Here is a 14,768-nt window from a genome sequence, read left to right as displayed (position 1 = left end):
ATAACCTATAATAAAGGTAAAAATACTGTGCTTGGGCTATATAATTACATGTGATTTATTTGCAATACATACAATCTTTGAAACCTAGAAAGTATTTAATAGAAACAATTCATATTTCGTGACTATAATAAAAGCACTTAGGAAAAGTAATCACCTACTCTAAGTGATCTATACATCACATCCTTAACTGTTTCTAAGATCTGCTAGAGTCTGCTCCGAGTTTATCCTTAGCCTGTTAATGTTGACTGATATATTTATTTTTACATTTTCCCAGTTTTTATTTATCCTCAAAACTCTAATATGTATTTCCTAGAAAATTTGCCTGTACAAAACTTTGCTGTATTCAAAACCTCCTCTGTCAAGATTTAGGACTTTTATATTGTAGTCATTAAAATTGAACAAAATCTTAATAGTTCCTTTATTAACTACTATACTGACTTTGCTTAGTGGAAATCACAACATGTTAATTGGATTTAATTAACTATTTTAAATTACACAAACTCCTGACAGTAGACAATAGCACAGGGTACCCATGAGCAATAAAATTGGAGCTGATATTTCTACTTTATTAAAACTTAATGAAACTATTCATATTCATAATCTTATTTATTGTTTACAAGAAGAAAACTGTGTTCATTTTGAAGGCAAAAATGTCTGCTGAGAACAAATTTTTGATCATTTAGGTGAAGGCTCAGAAGTTAATAAAAGGTTCCACTATATCCAGCCTCACGGTTCTGCCAGCTTCTCATCGCACGAATCCCTATTTCACCCCAGTGCCAGTCTTACAGGCAGATGCCAACAAAGGTTAGTGATTCAAATAAGCATTTTATATGTTTAGGAACATAAGGGAAAGAGTTTTGAGGTGGGATTGGGGGCCTGAGTTTGAATTCAGACTCAAACACTAATTCTCCAAGGTGACTTGGGACAAGTCAAGTCCTCACTGTGACCTGAGTTTCCTTCTCTGTAAATCAGAAGGTTGGACTAGATGACCACCAGAGTCCCTTTCTACTTCTAAGATCCATTATTCTATAGATTTTCTATTGATTTAGATTTTGGTATGTTTACATGTTAAAATTATTATTGTATTTAAGTGATATTATAAATTTTCAAGCTTCTGAGCAGATAGTTTCTGATCCTTTTCTGATAATACTTAAAATTTTATTTCAGTATACTACTATATAAAAATATGAAGCCAGGAATGAATGTAATTATTAAGTGAACTATGCAGGTCTTAGTCTAAATACTTATACTAACACTTAGACTTATACCAGTCTAAATACTTAGTCTAATACTGGTTTGTGAAACCAGTAGATTTCTCATTTTTTTAAGCAAAAGGTCATGTCATCTTTATCTAAATATCCCCAGTGCTTGGGACCACATTTAGCATTTTGTAGATACTAAATAGTTGGTTGAATGAATAAGCAAATGAAAGAGTAAGTGAATGACTAAAGCCTGAGTGTCATAAATGTAACCTTCTTTACTTCTCTTTGCTGCATAATTGGCTGACGTGTTAAAGAATGCTTAAGTGGATCCCCTTTTGTATCTCAAATATGAGCAAGTGAGATGATCTTTAATTTATTTCTATCTCACTTTCTAACTGATGTCTGGAGTGTTTTAGATCTAAAGTTGGTTCCCCAGGGTTCCTCTGGTACCTGAAGATTTATAGGTTCTCCATTTTACAGCCCCTGTATCCTGTCTGCTGACCCACTAGGGTGGTACAGAAAAACTCAAGAGGGACTGCATCAGTATAAGTCTCTTCGTTTATTAAACCTCCCACAACTGAAACAGTTACTTTCTTAGTTACAAACCCTAGATGTTTAGAAATCTTGGTGACACATGGTTTTAGTTAGTTTACATTATATTTACTCCCTGGGAAAACTCCAGCAGAGTTTTTATTTCTTGCTTTAGAAAAGGTTATATTCTTCCTGGGGTCAAATTAAGATGAATGAATGGATCAACCAATCTATTTATCCTTGCTTTAGCAATAGATACAGTAAAAAATTGCTGCAAAACAAAGGTAAATCTAGAACCATAGCAACTTGTTCCAGAAAAGCATTACATTTTCATCCCTCAATTATCTGCCAGAGAACACATGGCCTACCATAATATTTGTAGTTAATCAGCCAATTAATCAACACATTTATTGACTACTTGCCATATGTCTGGTACTGTGCAAGGTAATATGAATGCCAGGAAAGTGCAAGCCACACAAATGCTGATACGGTGCCTAGATGTTTACCTGTCCTGATGCTCTGAACTGTCATTTGAGTCACCCCAGATCTATACAAGTCCAGAATGTGGTGAAAGATGACCAGCTTCCAGAAGAGAATAGTTTTGGAAAATGCAAGACAAATTTCTCTACTTTTTCTGCAATTATCTTGCTAAATCCAAAGAATAATGTCTCCACCCCTATCCCCATCTTAAATGATTAAGAATATAAGTCTTCTAATAAGAAACCAAATTTTCAATTCAGGCTCTGTGAAACCTCAGGCAAGTTGTGCTCCAGTTTTAGAATAAATTCTAAACGAGGCATGCCGGATCTAGCCTCACCTCCATTCTCATCTCACTCAGCTTTCTCTGTGCTCCAGCCACATGGGACTTCTCTCTTTTCCTTAGCAGGCCAAGCACTTTTTCACATCAGGCCTTCACAAGTCCTTTTACCTCTGCCTGTAAAAGTCATTTCCTCAAGCATCTGTCTTTTTTCTTCAGAGATGATAACAATTTGTAATTATATATTTATTTGTGAATTTATTTTGTCTTCTCCGTCACTAAAGGCTCCATGAGGTCTGTCTGGTTCACCATTGAATCCCCAGTTCCCGGAATAGTTTCTGACATATAAAAGGAACTTAAATATTGGCTGAATGAATGAATGAGTTTTTAATGAATGAATGAATAGATGAATTCTAATTCCTAATCTAGTCAACAGGAACATGAGAGTGCTATGAAAATTTAATGAGACAATGGTGATAAGGGATAATTTTCAAAAACAGGTAAAATCCTGAGTCTCTTACAAATGAACACAAGTCAAAGATTTTAGTTTTTAACTCAATCAGTTTGAAAGAGAATTTGTAAGATGTCACAATTGGTCTAAAGGAGAATCCAAAGAACATATCTTTGTAGATCAGGAATATTGAAATAAATTTGTAAACAGAAGGAAAATTGGCATTTCCATGGGAAGAAGGAATGAATCTTCACTGATTTTTTTTCATGTCTATAGATATGAATTATTTGCATTATTATCAGTTTTTTTCCCACAAGTTAACTTTAATCTCTGCAGAGTTGTACAATAGTCAAAGACTAGATTCAGATAATTCCTGGAGGCATTCCATTGAAAAGTATCCAGTAATCTCCTTTGCTCATTCTAAAACATAAAAAAAATTTCCTACAGTTGTCCCCCAATTTGATGCAAAATGATCTTTAAAAAATTATTCACAAAATAAGTCATTTTGTTAGGTTTGGCCTGATTATTTACAAGGTGCAGCAAGAATGTTAATCACCACATAGGCCATCTCAAGTTTGCTCTGTTGGAAGGAATCTCAGATTGAACTTTTAAAAGCCTCTATTACTTGCTATCCTGAGGCTAGAAAATCTGTCCACCAGATTTCTACTGTAGGACCTATAAATTTGGGCACACTCCTCTCCCCTAGAGATGCTCCTAATATCCTAAGGTTCTTGGGCCTGCTGGGAACTGACATTACTTTGCAACTCTACGGATGGGAATCCTGTAAGCCAGGCCAGTTTTTCTTGGAGGGCTTTGTAGGCTTTTGGTTCCAAAAAATCAAGCTTAGTCCTTTAAATGTAGTTTATTATACCTGATTAATAGCATCATTATTAAATATGAAATTCCAGGCAAGTTCTTGGTTACATAAACAATTTTCCAATTCTATCTTAGTAAAAGAAGAAAAGATTCTTATTGCATCTATGCAAATAACCCATATTGCCATGAAAAGTAAGGAGGCTCAATGAGCTTCTGAATTTGGGAGGTGAGAGGGAGCTCATCTAAAATAGTAGAAGTTCAATTTCCTTATTTTCTGGGGATTTTAGGAATATTCAGTTCCTGTAAGTGCTCATTTCTCTATGTAAGTCAATCAGAACAGAGTTCCTTTGAGATTTTACCATCTAATTTATTAATACCGCCTGGAGACAATAAACATTCTACATTCATAATGAGAAATAAAGACCTTTCTGAATTACAGATACATAGACATTCATAGAGTTTATAGCTTCCATTCTAGTTTCAGCCACAGATGAAAAATAAACACAGAAGCGTAATGGTCCAGATATCAAAGAGTTATTCTCCTTCCTTGTGGGTATGAAATACCTAGTTGAATTCAGCTCAGAATACACATAGACAAATGGAAGACTACTAACTATATTCTCCATTGTCTCTCAATAAGGAATAAATCTCTGTGAGATCCATTTACAGAGATCACCAAATTCCCAGTCATTGTACCCACCAACAAGGACTAACTTGTCAGCCACAAATGAACCAAGACACAAAATTATGGTCAAGGCTATGGTTTTTCCAGTGGTCATGTATGGATGTGAGAGTTGGACTGTGAGGAAAGCTGAGTGCCGAAAAATTGATGCTTTTGAACTGTGGTGTTGGAGAAGACTCTTAAGAGTCTCTTGGACTGCAAGGAGATCCAACCAGTCCATCCTAAAGATCAGTTCTGGGTGTTCATTGGAAGGACTGATGCTGAAGCTGAAACTCCAATACTTTGACCATCTCATGCGAAGAGTTGACTCATTGGAAAAGACTCTGATGCTGGGAGGGATTGGGGGCAGGAGGAAAAGGGGACGACAGAGGATGAGATGGCTGGATGGCATCACCAACTCGATGGGCATGAGTTTGAGTAAACTCCGGGAGTTGGTGATGGACAGGGAGGCCTGGCGTGCTTCAATTCATGGGGTCGCAAAGAGTCAGACACGACTGAGTGACTGAATTGAACTGAATATCAAAATTAGAAAAGCAAGGAACTTCCCTGGTGGTCCAGGGGCTAAGTCTCTGTGCTCTCAATGCAGGGGGTCCGCGTTGAATCCCTGGGATTCAATTCCCTAATTCAACAGGGAACTAGATCCCACATGCCGCAAGAGTTCAGATGCTGCAACTAAAAGATCCTACATGCCACAACTAAGACCCAGAACAACAAAATAAATAATAAAATAAAAATTAGAAAAATCAGAAAAACAAAAGCCAGCAAAGTTCTGTTGCCACTCTGAATTAACTTAAAAATAAATTTGCAAATGCAGGTAAAACTGAATTTTGGGGGTGGAAGAAGTACATTCCTTCTATGTGTCAAAATTTATTTGCATATATATAAACAAGAATTATTTGCATTGCTTTCAGTTTTCTATCAACTAACCTTAATCACTACAGAATTGTAAAATAGACTAATCAAAAACAAAGGTAATTATAGGGTCAGATAATCAAAGTCTCCAGTATTGTGATGAAAAGATAACCAGTAATCTCTTTTGCTTATTCCAAAATCCCAACTTTTTCCTCTCAATAGTAAATGCACACATGTGTTTGTCTAAAATTAAGTGAATTGCTTTAACCAGTACTAAAGCAAAGGTTAAAATCATGCTCACATTCTTTGGGATTCTCAGAGAATGAAACTCACTCTAGTGATGAAAATACACTGAATTAGAAGGACCTCTGTTTTCCACATCTACAAAATAGGCGTAGTTCTTGGACATGGGGTATGATATTTATAGGTGGAAAATATTTGTGAGGACAAAGAATTAGTTTTTATATTTTATTTTTTTAGTTTTTATATTTTAAAGTAGTTGAATTCTGGTGTTATCATAATAAAAACCCAAAATACTAATGTTGAAAAGAGCTTGAAGAGTTGTACTTGGGATCAGTAGATCTTAAGTTTTAACAGTGAAAAAGATTAACCTGGAGTGCTTATTTAAAATGTAGATTACTGGGCCCCAATTCTAGTGGTTCTCAAACTTCACTGCACTTAAGTATCTCCTGGAGCCTTCAATAATGCAGATTACCAGGGCTTCGCCTCAGAAATTGGGATAGGCCCCAGGAATATCCATTTTTAATAAAAAGTTCTCACTCCAAATAATCCTGTGGTAAGTAAACTTACCAGGTAGCTCAGTGGTAAAGAATCTGCCAGCCAATACAGGCAATGTGGGTTCCATCCCTGGGTCAGGAAGATCTCCTGGAGGACAAAATGGCAACCCACTCCATTATTCTTACCTGGAAAATTCCATGGACAGAGGAGCCTGGTGGGTTACAATCCGTGGGGTCACAAAGAATCAGACACCACTGAGTGAGCATGGGCGCTCGCACACACACACCCAAATAAACTGAAGACTTCTCTTGGAATCATTGTTTTGGAATCACTTACAACATTGTTTTGGAATCACTGTTGTTAGTGAACTCTTCAGCTCTCCCATCATTCTTCTGAATTCCTTTAATACTAGACTTTAATATCCTGAATGTGATATAATATAGTCCTTAGAAGTGATAAGGCAAATGAAAACAGTATTTATCCCTCTTAGGATGTGTGCCAACTTCTTCAGCCTCGTCCAGTTTAGAACACAGTTTTTTTACTTAGATTTCATTGAGACCCAGAGTTCTTTATTTTTCTTCCTATTACCTGACAGCAACAAGAAGCTGAAGCCCTATCACACATCTATGTCAAGTACTCCCTGACTTTCTGGCTTCAATATGATACATGTGTACGAAGTCTCTTCAGTTGTGTTCAACTCTTTGCAGCCTGGACGATAGCCTGCCAGGCTCTTCTGTCCATGGGATTCTCCAGGCAAGAATGCTGGAGTGGATTGCCATACCCTCCTCTAGGGGATCTTCCCGACTCAGGGATCGAATCTGCATCTGTTTGGTTCCTTGCATTGGAACCACTTTACCACTAGCGCCACCTATGATAGATGCCCCTTAAAGTGAGTTTTGCCCCTGACAGCAGGCTTTGCTCAGTTATTCATTTACTCATTGAAGTTTTTAAAAGCGATGTCTCCTGGCCTTGAGAAACCTGGGCACTGGTCATATTGACACAGTATGAGATCTAGGGATTATAAATTAGTTGCAGTAATACTAACCATGTTGCCCAGTTACACTAAAACAATCTATTTGGGCATTCACATCTTCTGGTAATATGAGAAATGTCTCAAAGGAACTCTTTTTTAAAGAATAAAATGTAACTCATTATAACAACAGAAATACAATTTCAAGCACACAGATTTTCTTTCTTTCAGAACCAAAGATCTCCTTAGTTATGGACTGTGTACCTGATTTCTCTGAATTTTGAAAAGAATACCAATATTAGTAATAATTGAAAATGCCACGATGTATAAAGAAGTTTTTGTTTGCATTGGAAGTATATTTCTATCTTGAAATTACCATAGTACAAGTTTATTTCATAATACCACTATTAGAAATGCCATCTTTTTTCCTTCGATTGTTAGACAAATAGATAGAACACATACTATAGCTATTTTTTCATGCAAAGGATTAAGGCACTAAATGTACTCTCACAAAGAAACTGATTAATAGAGAAAGTTACATTTGTGAAATTTAAAGAGTTCAGACTTCGTAGAAGTGCTTGAAGTTAAACTCATATTCTTCTAACCTTCCTTTTTAGGGGTTTTAAGTATGATAGAACGAGGATTGATTCCACCAACAGCAAGAATTACCTTTCAGAATCCACCTATTATACCCAGAGCCGCTCCTCTGCATCGTTTTGATGAAGGACATAAGAGTTTGGCTACCGGTAAGACAGTCTTCTTAGTTGGGGATAAACAGAAATTACCAAAATCTACTCTTGCAGTATCCAACTTTTATCTTCAGTAATAGGAGAGACTTAAACTTGTAATGGTTCTGAGTTTCAGTTTACTGAATAAAGCAACTTTAGTCTTTTTGTGAAATACCTACTTAGGGCCTGTGTTTTCTATGTGTGAGAAAGTTGGTATTTTCAAGGGATTTGCAACTTGGTTGGGAAAATAAGACAGATATAATAAAAAATAAATAACAACACAAAGCATTACAAACTAAAAACCAAATGGATGTTAAAATCTAGTACTGTGAGTATTCAGAATGATTGCTGAGAGGTGAAATAATAGAAGACTTCAAAGAGGAGGCTGGCTAAAATAGGAGAAAAGCACCTACCTAGGTATCTATTGAGTGGTTCCAGAGACTCAGGCAAGTCATTTACTTTCTCAGGGCCTCAGCTTCACCAGTTATAGAATGAGGGGTTTTGGCTAATAAATTCATCCACTCAACAAGTATTTGTTGAATGCTTGCTTTATCCAAGGTAGTTGGGGATCTGACATAGAAAATAAGTCAATCACATGTATTCTTGTGGTGCTTACGTTCTAGTAGAAGATATAGATAATAATCAGGTAAGTAAATGAGAATTTAAGCTAAGGACAAGTGCTAGAAATAAAATAACATGGACTGAGATTGATAAAAGGAAGTGATTACTTTGCTCAGGAGGGAAGGGTCAGGGAATGTATCTTGGAAGATGTTGAGATCCAAATGATGAGAAGGAGCCAGTCATGTAAAGATGTAGGGAAGAGTATTTCAGATGTAGGGCAGCATTGGCATAATGGCCCAGGGGATTAAGGAGGGCGTAAGCAAGAATGCTAGTGGGGCTGGAGGGCCAAGAGAAGGAAGAGATAAGGGTGGAGAGGCAGAGAAGACTGGAATGGTGTAGGGTAGAACAGAGACCACGAGTTGTCTTCAAGGTTGATTCTTCCCTACTTCCACAGTAATTGAGTCATGGGTGGGCGCATGTCAGCTTGGCCAAAGACATTTCTAGTCTTCCTTTCAGCTAGCTGAACTTGGAAACTTCCTTCCAGGTTCTGGACAATGAGAATGTAATCGGAAAGGGAAACGGAAACTTCTGGGCATGGCTTCCTCTTTTCATTTTTCCATCTCTGACTAGCTGGGATGAAGATATATATGCTGGGCAAGCACTTTGGAGTCAAAAATGGAACTCCAGGTTGAGTCTGGCCAAGATACCCTGCCTACCCAGGACTCTTTTCCTTTCAACTGTTGTGTGAAAGAGAAATAAACTCTTAATTTGTTTAAGCCATTTAGTATATCTTAGGATCTTTCTTTTTAAAAACTTTACACTATAGCAGAACCAGCAAGGCATCCCTTCAAATCATGATGAGGAATTGGATTTAATCCTAATTAAAGTGAGAAATCACTGAAAAGTTTAAACAGGAGGATGAGGTGATCTGATTTATATTTTAATAAGACCATGATGACTGCTTTACAGATAATGAGTCATACAGGAACATGAGTGGGACCAAGAAGACTAGTTAAAAGGCTGTTTTGGTAAACCAGGTGAGAAATGATGGTGAATTTAAGGAGGATGGTATCAGTGGATATGAGGAGAAGTAAACAAATTCAGGTTGGATTTTGGAGGTAGAGCCATGAGGAATGATTGAAAGAAAGAAATGAAGAATGGCTAACAGGAGTGAGGAAAAAAGAGGCATCAGGGTTATCCTGATATTTATATTTGTATCCTGATATTTATATATGTATGAATGAATATGTATGAACATACCCCAATTTTGTATCTATTCTACTGTTGATGGGAATTTCAGTAGTTTATACCACAGAGCTATTAGGGATAATACCACTATGAACATTCTTGCATATGTCTTTTAATGTAAATATATATATATACACCCTGCTCTTGGATACATAGTAAAAGGAATTGCTGGGTCATGGGGTAAACATATGCTCAGATTTAGTAGGTAACACCAAATGGCTTTGCAACGTGTTTCTACTGATTTATTTTCTTACTAACAGTATATGAAAATTCCAGATGATATATATCTTTGTCAACATTTTATATTTCCTTTTCTTTGTTTATTGCTTTGCCACCCTGAAGATTGTTGTGGTATATCTTTGTGGGTTTAATTTCTATTTCCCTGATGACCAATAAAGTTAAACAGTTTGTGGGGTTTGTTTGATATGTGTATTGCTCATTTGAATATCTTCTTTTGTAAACTGACTTAAAACTTCAACATTTTTTTTAATGGGTTGTTTTTTCTTGGTTATTTATAATATTATGTGTGTATCCTGGATACTAATCTTCTATCAGTTATAGGGGACTGGAATGCAAAAGTAGGAAGTCAAGAAACACCTGGAGTTACAGGCAAATTTGGCCTTGGAGTACAGAATGAAGCAGGGCAAAGGCTAATAGAGTTTTGCCAAGAGAACACACTGGTCACAGCAAACACCCTCTTCCAACAACACAAAAGAAGACTCTACACATGGACATCACCAGATTTTCAAAACCGAAATCAGATTGATTATATTCTTTGCAGCCAAAGATGGAGAAGTTCTATACAGTCAGCAAAAACAAGACTGGAAGCTGACTGTGGCTCAGATCATGAACTCCTTATTGCCAAATTCAGACTTAAATTGAAGTAGGGAAAACCACTAGACCATTCAGGTATGACCAAAATCAAATCTCTAATGATACTACAGTGGAAGTGAGAAATAGATTTAAGGGACTAGATCGGATAGACAGAGTGTCTGATAAACTGTGGACAGAGGTTCATGACATTGTACAGGAGACATGGAGCAAACCATCCCCAAGGAAAAGAAATGCAAAAAAGCAAAACACTTGTCTGAGGAGGCCTTACAAATAGCTGTGAAAAGAAGAGAAGCAAAAAGCAAAGGAGAAAAGGAAAGATATACCCATTTGAATGCAGAGTTCCAAAGAATAGCAAGGAGAGATAAGAAAGCCTTCGTCAGGGATCAATGCAAAGAAATAGAGGAAAACAACAGAATGGGAAAGACTAGAGATCTCGTCAAGAAAATTAGAGATACCAAGGGAACATTTCATGAAAAGATGGGCTCAATACAGGACAGAAATAGTATGGACCTAACAGAAGCAGAAGATATTAAGAAGAGGTGGCAAGAATACACAGAAGAACTGGACAAAAAAGATCTTCATGACCCAGATAATCACGATGGTGTGATCACTCACCTAGAGCCAGACATCCTGGAATGTGAAGTCAAGTGGGCCTTAGGAAGCATCACTGCGAACAAAGCTAGTGGGGGTGATGGATTTTCAGTTGAGCTATTTCAAATCCTAAAAGATGATGCTGTGAAAGTGCTGCACTCAATATGTCAGCAAATTTGGAAAACTCAGCAGTGGCCACCGGAATGGAAAAGGTCAGTTTTCATTCCAATCCCAAAGAAAGGCAATCCCAAAGAATGCTCAAACTACCACACAATTGCACTCATCTCACACACGAGTAAAATAATGCTCAAAGGTCTCCAAATCAGCCTTCAAAAATATGTGAACCGTGAACTTCCAGATGTTCAAGCTGGTTTTAGAAAAGGCAGAGGAACCAGAGATCAAATTGTCAAATTCTGCTGGATCATTGAAAAAGCAAGAGTTCCAGAAAAACATCTATTTTTGCTTTATTGACATTGCCAAAGCCTTTGCCTGTGTGGATCACAATAAACTGTGGAAAATTCTGAAAGAGATGGGAATACCAGACCACCTGATCTGCCCCTTGAGAAATCTGTATGCAGGTCAGGAAGCAACAGTTAAAACTGGATATGGAACAACAGACTGGTTCCAAATAGGAAAAGGAGTACATCAAGGCTGTATATTGTCACCCTGCTTATTTAACTTATGTGCAGAGTACATCATGAGAAACAGTGGGCTGGAAGAAGCACAAGCTGGAATCAAGATAGCCTGGAGAAGTATCAATAACCTCAGATATGCAGATGACACCACCCTTATAGCAGAAAGTGAAGAAGAACTAAAGAGCCTCTTGATGAAAGTGAAAGAGGAGAGTGAAAAAGTTGGCTTAAAGCTCAACATTCAGAAAACAAAGATCCAGTCCCATCACTTCATAGCAAATAGATGGGGAAACTGCGGCAGACTTTATTTTTGGGGGCTCCAAAATCTCTGCAGATGGTGATTGCAGCCATCAAATTAAAAGATGCCTACTCCTTGGAAGAAAGGTTATGACCAACCTAGACAACATATTAAAAAGCAGAGACATTACTTTGCTGACAAAAGTCTGACTATTCAATGCTATGGTTTTTCCAGTAGTCATCTATGGTTGTGAGAATTGGACTGTAAGAAAGCCGAGTGCCCAAGAGTTGATGCTTTTGAACTGTGATGTTGGGAAGACTCTTGAGAGTCCCTTGGACCCAAGGAGATCCAACCAGTCCATCCTAAAGGAAATCAGTCCTGAATGTTCATTGGAAGGACTGATGTTGAAGCTGAAACTCCAATACTTCGGCTACCTGATGCGAAGAACTGACTCATTTGAAAAGACCCTGATGCTGGGAAAGATTGAAGGCAGAAGGAGAAGGAGATGACAGAGGATGAGATGGTTGGATGGCATCAGACTCAATTGACATGAGTTTGAGTAAGCTCCAGGAGTTGGTGATGGACAGGGAAGCCTGGAGTACTCATGGGGTTGCAAATAATCGGCCACAACTGAGCGACTGAACTGAACTGAGGGTCAGAGTACTAGTGACAAATTATCTTCACTTTTCTTCATCTCAGACTGTCTTGTTTTCTCCTTTATTTCCTAAAGGATATTTTCACTAGCTTTAGGATTCTCAGTTGATAGTGCTTTTCTTACAGCATTTAAAAAAACTTTGCCACTTCCTTTCTCCTCCATGGTTTCTGATGAGAAATCCACTGTTCTTTTTTTTTTTTTCCTGCTGTAGGTAAGATGTTGCTTTTTTCCTCCTGCTTCCAAGATTTTTCTCTGTCTTTAGTTTTTGGGAAGTCTTGACTTTATCTTAATGTGGATTTCTTTGGTTTTATCTTGTTTGGGATTGGCTCACCTTCTATAGGTTTGTATGTTTTGCCAAATTTCGGGGGTTTTCAGCCATTATTTCTTTGATTACTTTTTTTTTTTCAGCATTGACCTCTTTTGCCTCTCTTTATGGGTACGTGATACAAATGTCAGATCTCTTGGTACAATCCCACAGGCCCTTGAGGCTCTGTTCATTTTTACCCACCGTCTCTTTTCTCTCCATTGTTCAGACTGGGTAATTTGTATTTTTCTGTCTTCTAGTTCACTGATTCACTTGTCCTCTACATTCTGCTGTTGAGCCATCCACTGAATTTTGTATTTAGATGACTGTATTCTTCTGTTCCAAAATTTCAATTTGTTTAAAAAAAATGTACACTTAAAAATGGTTAAAATGATAAATGTGTGTATTTTTTTCTTTTTTTTTGCCTGCACTGCACACAGCTGTGGGATTTTAGTTCCTTGACCATGGATTGAACCCAGGCCATGGCAGTGAAACCACCGAATCCTAACCAGTGAACCACCAGGGAATTCCTTGTTATGTGTATTTTAACACAAATTAAAAATTCAATTTGGTTCCTCCGTATATATTCTATTTTCTTTGTGGAGACTTTCTATTTCTTTGCTGAGATTTTATATTCTTTCATTTGTTTCGTGTGTTTCTGTAATTGCTTGTGGATCATTTCTATGATGGTTGCTTTAAACTTTTTGTCAGGTAATTTTAAGCTTTCTGTCATCTCAGTGTTGATATGTATTTCTTGTCTTTTTTCATTCAGCTCCTGGTTCTTGGTATGGTGAGTGATTCTCAATAGAAGCTTTGACATTTTGGGTATTATATTATAAGACTCTGGTTCTTATTTAAATCTGTTTTAGCTGGTTCCCCTGACACCCCTGTTAATTCTCTATGCCCTTGAGAAATAAGCCAAATTAGCTACAATATATCATCCTGTGTATGCACTGCTGGATTTTTTTGTTAGTATTTTGTTTACCATTGTTCAGGAGTAAGGTTGTCCTAAATTTTTCCTTTCTTATGTTTTCCTTTGGTTTTAGTAGCCTGGTGAGCTTTGCCTCAGTGAGTGGGAAAATGTCATTTCAGGTCCTTTGCTCATTTAAAACTTAGGGTTATTTGGTTTTTTGCTATTAAGTTGCATGAGTTTCTGGTATGTATTATATATATATGTGTATATTTATCATCACAATGTACACTTTGAATATCTTATAATTTCTTTTGTCAATTATACTCCAATAAGGCTATAATTTTAAAAAATAGAAGGAAGAAATAAATAATATGAAAATGAAAAAATGCAGAAACTGCAGATAGATAGAATTTTTAAAATAATATGATAACAATGTCAATACATTTTAAAAAACAAAATCAAAGTTTTCCTAGAAAAATCTAAATTACTAAAGTTAATTCAAGAAAAAATCAGAAACTTAATACCATTAGAAAATTTGACTTGGTAGGTAAAAATATCTGTCTTACAGATGGACATGTGCATACTTGCGCACCCACCCACTCACCCACCCACACACACACACACACACAAATATACCAAACAAAAAAAGGCCTCAGGTCTTTTATAGACAAGTTTTACCAATTTTAAAGATCAGGTAATTCTTATATTAAATGCCATAGTGAAACAAAAGAAGGCGAACTTGCCAACTGATTTTATGAAGCTACTATAACTTTGGTGCCAAAACTAGATGAGGACAGTGCAAGAAAAAGTATATAAATCAATCTCAGGAACATAAAAAATAACATTCTAAATAAAAGTTAGCAGTATGACTACAATGTGCAAAATATATAGCTAGCAGGAAGCTGCTGTATAACATGGGGAGCCCGCCCGGTGCTCTGTGACAGCCTAGAAGAGTGAAATGTGGGGGGAGCGGGACTCAAGAGGGAGGGAGTATGTGCAATCAGTATAAAAGACTGATTCGTATTGATGTGTGGTAGAGACCACCACAACACCATAAAGAAATTA

General features: G+C 36.9%; 1 protein-coding gene across 1 annotated transcript in view; it reads left to right on the top strand.

Annotated features, from left to right (window-relative positions):
- IQCH (IQ motif containing H) overlaps positions 1-14,768 on the top strand; it is a 225,111-nt gene that overhangs the window by 72,983 nt on the left and 137,360 nt on the right. The window contains exons 6-7 of the mRNA XM_043919837.1: positions 684-804; positions 7,617-7,745. Of these exons, the coding sequence (XP_043775772.1) occupies positions 684-804; positions 7,617-7,745 (250 nt within the window). The remainder of the gene's footprint in view (positions 1-683; positions 805-7,616; positions 7,746-14,768) is intronic.

The sequence above is a fragment of the Cervus elaphus genome, chromosome 12 (assembly GCF_910594005.1).
Source record: "Cervus elaphus chromosome 12, mCerEla1.1, whole genome shotgun sequence".
Classification (NCBI taxonomy): domain Eukaryota; kingdom Metazoa; phylum Chordata; class Mammalia; order Artiodactyla; family Cervidae; genus Cervus; species Cervus elaphus.
Note: the sequence above shows the minus strand (reverse complement) of the source record. Positions and strands in the feature narration are given on the sequence as shown.